At 35.3% G+C, this 9192-nt stretch overlaps 1 protein-coding gene across 1 annotated transcript; it reads left to right on the top strand.

Annotated features, from left to right (window-relative positions):
- Positions 1-4932: 4932 nt before the first annotated feature.
- On the top strand, positions 4933-9192 carry LOC139891912 (uncharacterized). The gene is made up of 4 exons (XM_071874942.1): positions 4933-5236; positions 5656-5853; positions 6241-6390; positions 8143-9192. The coding sequence occupies exons 2-4, from the start codon at positions 5725-5727 to the stop codon at positions 8854-8856; spliced, it is 993 nt and encodes a 330-aa protein (XP_071731043.1). The 5' UTR covers positions 4933-5236; positions 5656-5724; the 3' UTR covers positions 8857-9192.

Below are 9192 nucleotides of genomic sequence, written 5' to 3'. Positions count from 1 at the left end.
TCACTTGTGGTACGGTCTAATGTTTAAGCAATTATGTTTGGGAAATTTGGCTTTTGTATGTAAAAAGTTTGGACAATGGTTTTTGTGAAGTAAAGCGCGCTGCGCAAATGGGTGCAGGTACCTGGTGCCAGTCTTGGCTTCTGACCTTGTTTCACGTAGTAGTGCGCGTCGCGCGGGTGGTTGCGCACCGCGCAAAATGGCCTGGCCAGAAATGTTTATTTAAAAAAAAAGCGTGTTATCTCGTATAATGTTTTGAGTCGTTACAAAACCCAGACCAATAGTCGACTTGTGCACTAAGTCCCTGGCTAGTCCTTTGGTCAAGTGATCTGCTAGATTTTACTGTGTCCTAACAAAATCAACCGAAATCACTCCATTCGTGATCAACTCGAGAACCATACCGTGCCTAACAGCTAAGTGTCTAGACTTTCCGTTATACATATGAATATATGCCTTAGCCAAAGTAACTATCACAATGAATACAGACAGGAGATATGGGCTTCGGCCACAAAGGAATCTCATAGATCAAGTTCCTTAACCATTCAGCTTCATTACCAGCCGCTGCCAAAGCTACAAACTCAGATTTCATGGTCGAATTCGTAATACACATTTGTTTCTTCGATGCCCATGAAAACGCACCTTTTCCAAGTAGGAATATCCAATTCCAACTAGGAATATCCAACCGATGTAGAAGAATGATCTTCTACATTACTAATCCAACTCGCATCTGAATATCCTTCTATAATAGAAGGAAAACTGGCATATGTGATACCATAGTCCATGGTTTGCTTCAAATACTTGAATACTATATTAACAGCATGCCAGTGATGAGTACCCGGTGTTGAGTCCCCTATAGAATTAAGGATTTAATTATGACAAAATATACTTGTAAACACTAGTTCTAATGTGAAGGCCAACATAAGTTTATTTATTTGTTAAACAATATTGTTTGATGTGTCTAAGTGTAGTATACTGCATTCATCATCAACACAAGATAGTTCAAGTTTCATGGTTACTTCTGACCAGCATAAGATGTATGCAGAACTAGCACGAGCCACTTAAGAAGAACCAGTAACTGAAGGATCAGTGTAGGCTGGAGCAACACACAACACTTAGAAAAATCATGCTTCATTACAAGCATGATCGTTTCCTGTGTTGTCTACATCAATTGACACTATTCAACTGACATTGAAGACGAAGTTAAACATAGAAGAACACGAGTCGGCGGCTAATAAGTGACCTTACATGACAACGAAGGAATGCAGAAGATTAACCATGTGCATTTCATGGTTAAAGCTTTGTCAACGTCTAGGAACTCCACATTATATTTGTTTAATCAAAATGAATGTCCAAAGGGGTGTTTCTGCAATTAGCTATCAAAGAAGGAAAAGGAAACCACGTGCTTCCTGACATAGTTGTCGGCCTGGTACAAACATCCTTTGTACCGGCGGACAATAGATCAATTACACGGTTTTTAGGGCTCCTATAAATAGATGAAACCACAATTGTATAAATTAGTGGTGTGGGTATTAAATTTAGAGAGTCCGACCTGTAAGCTTAATTTGTTGAAAGCTATTAGGTGTAACTGTATAACTGGTTATCACTTCCACCAAGGATAACCATGATTCTTTGAGATTATATCAATAAATAAAAAATCGTTGAAAATTAATTGTGACTCTGATTTAATTGTTTGTTAATTACACTTAATCGACTAATCAATCTGTATTAACAAAAAGATTTGTATTCACCCCTATACAAACTTCCTGTTGTTAATTCGGGACCAACACCCAGGTTACTCGTAAATCTACTCAGTTTTTCCACGATATAAGCAATATCCGGTCTTGTACTAGTCATAGCATATACTTCTTGTTATCCAAAGAAGGGGTATCATGAAAGCAGGGGCGATTTTATGAAGGGACAAGCGGGGGCAGCCGCCCCCACTGGATTTGCAAATTTCAGGGTAAAAATTTTAGATTTTTCGACTTTGCCCTCGCTGGATTTTTTTTTTTGCCCCAAAACATACATATTTTGTCCCAAAACCTTCAAATTTTGCCCAAAAATCTCCAAATGTTACCTCAAAATCTTTAAATTTTGCCCAAAAACCTTCAAATTTTGCCCCAAACATCCATAATTTGCCTAAAAAACCCCATTTTTTTTCCCAAAAACTTTTGTATTTTGCCCAATAAATTTGCTACTTTTTTAATTATTTTTTTTGCCCCCGGTGAAGAAAAATTCTGGTACCATCTCTGCATGGAAGTCACATAGATCACTATGAACTAATTCCAAAGACAAAGAATTCGCAGGTTAGCAATTACGTTCAAAATTGATCATTTGATTTTCAATTCAATTAGATCACTCTTAAACATGACGGCCCGTCATGGGATCACTGACTGCCACATCAGCGCCACATCAGCACCTTCTTCCCATCACTAACCCATCACTAAATTACTAACATCCATGACGGTCCGTCATCGTCACACCTTTATTTTTTTATATTAATCTTATACTTATATATAACATTTAAATTCCTAAAAATTAAAATTTTATTAATAAAAAAAATATTACAAGGTCCTAAAAATTAAAAAAAATAAAAACCATTACAAATTCCTAAAAAAAAACCATTACAAATTACTAAAAATAAAAAAAAAGATTACAAATTCCTAAAAATAAAAAAACCTACGAATTCCTAAAAATAAAAAACATTACACGTTTAATACGACCCGATCGTATCGTCACTCACGTACCCCTCGTTGGTGTGAGGGTAGTCAGGCTGAGGATGAACGCAAAATTGTCGGGTCCAAATACCAATACAATGCAACTCGATTCGGTTACACTTGAGTAAAGCTCTACCGACAATTTCATGCCATTCTTTTTCGGTTGTAATAAACTCGAACTTATCGGTTTCTGGATCACACCTAGCAGAATCCGAGGCCTCGAAGTCAACATGTTTGCGTATGTAGTCGAACAAACGGGTCGTGTCCCAATAGGTGATATCGAGTGACTCAAACGACTTTTTCTGCCTGTCCAAGTACATCTTTTAATCTCCGCTTAGTGATCCCCCGTACCAAACATCCATCGAAACAAGACAACGAGCCATGAGTTTGATGTTTGAGTGTGCTAGTTTTAACAGAATAAGAGTGTGTGTATTTTATATATTGTGTTTGTGTTTGCAGTATGTTGTGTTTGTGTACATATGATGTATATATAGTGAGAGTTTGATGTTTAAATTTTTTGACCGTTCGATAATTTAAACGTTATACACAAACGTTATACAGTGCATGAAACCAGAGTTTCCCCTTGTTGCAGATTCTCGTTGCCAAGCTTTTTCAACCGCGGTCGATCAACGGCGGTTCAAACCTAGGGTGCTAATATCGGCGCACTAGGAGGGCGGGAGGCAAGGGCGGTTCCAATCACGAACTGTTACGAGTGCTCTAAGAGAGAAAGAAAATGGATAATGAACGCTTATTATTTGGACTGTGTATGTCTGGACAATAATGAAATTTATTTGCTAGCCAAGATTAAATTTTGGGAGTGATTCTATAGTCATGAAGGGGGTTGAATTTTATAAGGTGGAGAGATGCTCTTTTTTTAATATATAAAAGAAATTTAATTTAATTTATATATAAAAAAGAAGATAACTAGCCCTAATTCACTATGTCCTCTAACCCTAAAAAATGGATGTGCTGCCGCTTCGTTAGTAACTACTGAGTTTAACGGTAAGCTCATTCTTCATCCTCTCTTTCTCCCGATTAAAATTTAATGCATTTTAAACTTCATTGTCGTACTTACGTTAGGTTTTACAGCAGCTTAATTCACTTACAATCGTGTAATAATCATAATCATATTATCGATATCATCTGCTATTAGATCTACAATTTGGGCATTTTCGTCGGTAAAGATCAGTCTGCGCTGTTAAGTGCGTTCGTCATGAACCTTATAATCAATTTCGACATTGATAATTTTTTAGATATGAGAAAATAAGATGCGAACGAATAAGTCACTTGTATAAACACTAGAAATATGAAATTGGATAACCTGTGATTTTTTGTTGTGTGATTATTGTTTGATCATGTATAACATGACTTTGTTTATCCATTTAGGATTTGAGCAGTTGAAAAGTATGCTACTAGAATTGAATAGTGGATGTTTTAGGGCTAAGAATGATTGGTGCCTATAGTTTAAAGTCAAAAAGTTATGAATGATCATTACTCTATTCTCATATTTAACATGAAGCACATTTGGCACCTTGGATTGAAACGTAAAGAAAAACGTTAGTATATTCTAACATTGAATGGTTTTATGGATTTTACAGGTCACGTTTAAAGTTCTTGATTGAGAGAATAATTATGTCGGTAGAAGAAGACAGGATAAGTAACTTGCCAGATGAAATCATTCATCGGATTCTCTCCTTTCTTGACTTGAAGTATGCTATGCAAACTAGTGCACTGTCCAAAAAATGGAAGCCTGTTTGGACTTCATTACCCCAACTTAACATAGATAGTTGCATGTTTTCCAATACTTCTTGTTTTAATAAATTTGTGAAGCATGTTCTGTTACATCGCAACAATCATAAAGAAGTTTCTGTATTGGAGCTAAAATTCAGTGGAGCAGCTACGCAGTCTACTGTTAAAAGTATTCTAAATTATGTTAGTTTGCATAATGTTTGGCGAATGAGTATAGTATGGTCATCATGTACAAAATATCAGGAATTCCCACCGCTTCTTTTCAAATGTCGGGCTCTCAAGGATCTCACCATTACAGTAAAGTATCATTCCCCGCGTATATCAGAATCAGGTTGGGACTTTCCAGCTTTAGAAAAGCTGAATTTGAGAAATTTCAAATTAGATGCCGATGGAAATAGGCACATCAACCTTTTTTCCAAGTGTGTGAACCTCAAGGACCTCACCTTACATGATACTGACATTAATTTTACCTTGGAGGAAATAATCTTTGTGCCCCACAACTTTACAATCTTTCAGTCACATTCAACAGCTGCTGGGACCCAGAGGTTCTCAACGTGGTTACTCCTCACCTTCAGAATTTGACCGCATCTGTTGACATTGTTGATGTACTTCGGTATGAAACGGGCTTTGATTCTCTTGAGAAAGTGAATCTTTCATTGCCTAGTATTTGTTCTGGTTTCAGAAAGGAGAAACACCTATATCTATCCCAATTACTTGGTGTATTCAAGAAAATCTACAATGCCAAATTTCTCATCCTTGATGCGTTCATCATTAGGGTATAAAAAACTTTCTAAAACTTTTTGCAATGCCACATTCTCCATCAGTCCAAAAAAAAAAAAAAAAAAAAAACTGCCCCCTAGTAAATTTTGTTGGATTTAAAATAAGTTTGGCTAAAATTTTTGTTAAATAAATGTTTGAAAGTAATATAATGTAGTGTTAATTTGGGGGGTTTAATGATTTTCAGATGTTATATTTTGCACGTGGGGAATTTCTTTTGGACAAATATAAATAGTAAGGAGGAGATTTTGGGACGGAGGGAGTAATTTTTATAAGAAATGCTTTCCATAAAAATGTTTTGTTTTACTTATGCTGCATTTTATTCTTTTGCATGTATGAACACACTGCTTATAGTCTGTGTGTTTTTTTGTTTGGTTTTTATATGAAATATAATCATTTATAATTTGTATGTACCAAGGTTCTTAAATCATGCCTGGATCAGCTCTTGCTTGAACCTTGTCCATTCAATAACTTAAAGTGTTTGAAGATGAATACGATAGTGGAGAAAGAATATAGCGGCGGAGGAACAATACGAGAAGATGTACCGCTTGAACTAAAAAACTACTTTCTTGATAAGTCTCCGAATGCCACTTTTATTATTACAGATTATCCTAAGGTGAATACAACTGTTCAGATTTAAGTAAAACAACTTTTTCTTCATGCATATTTAAAGGTTTAAAAGATATGTCATACTATGTACCATGAAAAGTTAAACGTTTTAAATGAAGTTAAATATGTTTGACTACAACAAAAATCTAAGGTCTATTTGTTAGTTTCTGTACATGTTTAACAATTCAATTCAATTAAACACAATATCTTATGAATGGAGCGTTGGTTGTTCACAACCTGGTCCGTATTATTATTGATATCCACGTATAAGTGTAACATTATTATATTTATTACATAATTGAATTGAATGAACCTTTGACAAATATAAGTATTGTGTTGATTTTTTACTATGTTATAGCAATCTTTTTTTTTTTTTTTTTTTTTTTTTTTGAAGGTGGCAAAGAAGAAACCTAAGCAGAAGGTACATGATAATATTTCTATACCCAAACAGAAGGGATTGTCGGAGGCAAAACTGCCGATCCAAGATCAAGTTACTTCAAAGCAGAATGAGATTTTTGAGGCCGAAATAGGAACACAAGATAAAGTAATTAGAATAAACATTATTTTTTCAACACGCACGCACGCGCGCGCGCACATCCAGGTGACAGGATTCGAACCTATGGCCCTCTGTACCCAAAATAGATGTGCTGACCAGACTGCGCTACACCTCGTCTTCAGTCTACATAAACTTCATTCAATATTGATTACACTCCTTCTCCTACTTTCTCGTACTGCTTCTCCTTATATCCACTAATGTTATTCTTCGTCCTACCTTGACCATTGGGAAACTTCCATTCGAGAAAGAGATGTACGAATAAATGAGCTTCGCTTCCTCGACCGGACGGTAGAGGTTGTTTAAGATCGAGATAGGCACCGTGAAAGAAAGAACTTCGCTAGCTTACCCCACGTAGCAGTCCTAGTAAATACCTGTGCTTTAGAGAATAGGGCCTTTTAGGATATGATTACAATGCTTCAGTTGTCATTGATCAAGAAGGAAATTAAAAAGGAAGTCGATTTTTTGGTGCGATTGCCGGGGAATTGAGACAGTTTAATTTGACTAAAAGACTTTCCTTAGCTCCTTAGGTATTATAAGTTGACGCACGCACGCACGCGCGCGCACACACACACACTCGGGGGGAAGCGGGGGGAAGCAATTTTTTTTTTTTTTTCGTTTTTTGAGAAAGTTTGTTCACGAACATTATAGATTGGATGAAAATATGAACATTTAATAAAGACACTTTGTGATAAATGTTTTTATTTTGGCGGGAAAACGCTCGAAGAATTAATATATAACAATTATCGTGTTTTTCGAACGTATTTTGAGGTTTAAGATATTAGGGTTTAGAAATTTAGGGTTTAGGGTTTAGGGTTTAGATTTAGGGTTTAGATTGAGTTTTTAACACGAACCCTAAACCCTAAACTCTAAATCGGGCTAAATTTTGACAAAAAGTACTTCACAAAACATGAAAAAAAAACGTTAACATTCTTCACGATCAATATTATCTTGAATGTTATTTTTGTCGATCGTTTTCCCGCCTAAATAATAACATTCATCACGAAGTGTCTTTTTTAAATGTTCATATTTTCGTGTGATCTTGATGTCTGAAAAAAAAAATCCAAAACCAACGAAGAAAAAAAAAAAATTTGCTTCCCCCCGATTGGTTACTTCCCCATTGATCATGAACATTTAAAAAAGACACTTCGTGATGAATGTTATTATTTAGGTGGGAAAACGATCGACAAAAATAACATTCAAGATAATATTGATCGTGAAGAATGTCAACGTTTTTTTTTTTTTTTTTTCATGTTTTGTGAAGTACTTTTTGTCAAAATTTAGCCCGATTTTGAGTTTAGGGTTTAGTGTTTTGGGTTTAGTCCCTAAACCCAAAACCCTAAACTCTAAACCGTTCGTGTTAAAAACTTAATCCTAATCCTAAATCTAAACCCTAAAATCTAAAACCTCAAAATACGTTCGAAAAACACGATAATTGTTATATATTAATTCTTCGAGCGTTTTCCCGCCAAAATAAAAACATTTATCACAAAGTGTTTATTAAATGTTCATATTTTCATCCAATCTATAATGTTCGTGAACAAAGTTTTTTCAAAAAACGAAGGAAAAAAAAAAATTGCTTCCCCCGCTTCCCCCCGTTTGGTTACTTCCCTCTTGATCGTACCACTATATATATATATATATATATATATATATATATATATATATATATATATATATATATATATATATTTATATATATATTTGTTGTGATTTTGTAATTGAAAGTTGTCTCCAATCCAGCAGGTACATGATGATGATGCACCAGCTAAAAAGAAGGCCAAGTTGGATGTACAAAAACAACAACAACCAGATACAACAGATGCAGACATACAGGATGAAGGTACTACCAAGCAAGATTCGATGGTCGAGGCTAAGTTGCAAATGCAAGATCAAACTTTTTTAAAGCAGAAGGAAATGTTTGAAGCTCATATACAGATGCAAGATCATGTTATCATAAAGCAGAACACAATGTTTGAGGCCAAAATAAAGATGCAAGATCAAGTTATCTCGAAACAGGAGGAGTTGTTTGAGGCTAAACTGAAGATGCAGGAACAAGTTTGTACCAATCAGAAGGCATTGTTTGAGGCTAAAATACAGATGCAAGAACAAGTTTATACCAATCAGAAGGCGATGCTAGAGGAAAAGTTACAATTGCAAGATAATGTAATTACAGAGCAGAATGCAAAGTTACAAATGCAAGATAATGTAATTGCTGAGCAAAAGGCAAAATTACAAATTCAAGATAATGTAATTGCAGAGGAAAAGGCAAAAATAGATATTTTAGAGGGAGCAAAGTTGGACCTTGAGAAATTGATGCCATATGTCATAAAGTCCAAACTAGTAGAATTGCAAGTTCAAGTAAAGAGTCGGAATCCCAATTATGAAGTGGTCCGGTCAATAGGGTCTGAGATGAAATTGGTTATGGAATTGGTACCTGAGAAGTTGAGGGCATGAGTTCTCTTATAGGTATGTAGAGTGGAAGAGTTTGTTACTTACCCAAATTGATGCTAGCCAATGGGCAAAGATTGAAACCGAGCTGGGGATTATTGATGGGTTATGAGATTACTTTCTCTAGTAACATTGTTTGCTGAAAATACACCGGTTTTGAACTGTTATCCAACTATCCCTAAAAGTCCCATTCCCCTAGTATATGTATGGTGTAGCTATGAAAATTGAAGCAGTTACTGTAGACCTAATATTAGAACAAGTGGTTAACTCTTTGACAATGTACCTTAGAGCTACATTCTGTAGTAGTATTCGTATTTTATAATATTTTCATCCTTTTGTAAA

The sequence above is a fragment of the Rutidosis leptorrhynchoides genome, chromosome 2 (genome assembly GCF_046630445.1).
Source record: "Rutidosis leptorrhynchoides isolate AG116_Rl617_1_P2 chromosome 2, CSIRO_AGI_Rlap_v1, whole genome shotgun sequence".
In the NCBI taxonomy this organism is placed as follows: Eukaryota; Viridiplantae; Streptophyta; class Magnoliopsida; order Asterales; family Asteraceae; genus Rutidosis; species Rutidosis leptorrhynchoides.
The sequence above is the reverse complement of the archived record's forward strand: the minus strand, read 5'-3'. Positions and strand labels throughout refer to the sequence as shown.

What these genes read in the sequence shown, in the direction of transcription:
- LOC139891912 (XM_071874942.1), top strand. Translation starts at nt 5,725, where the DNA reads ATGAATACGATAGTGGAGAAAGAATATAGCGGCGGAGGAACAATACGA. An exon ending in TTATTACAGATTATCCTAAG is followed by an intron (nt 5,854 to 6,240) that starts GTGAATACAACT and finishes TTTTTTTTGAAG; the next exon opens with GTGGCAAAGAAGAAACCTAA. An exon ending in AAATAGGAACACAAGATAAA is followed by an intron (nt 6,391 to 8,142) that starts GTAATTAGAATA and finishes TCTCCAATCCAG; the next exon opens with CAGGTACATGATGATGATGC.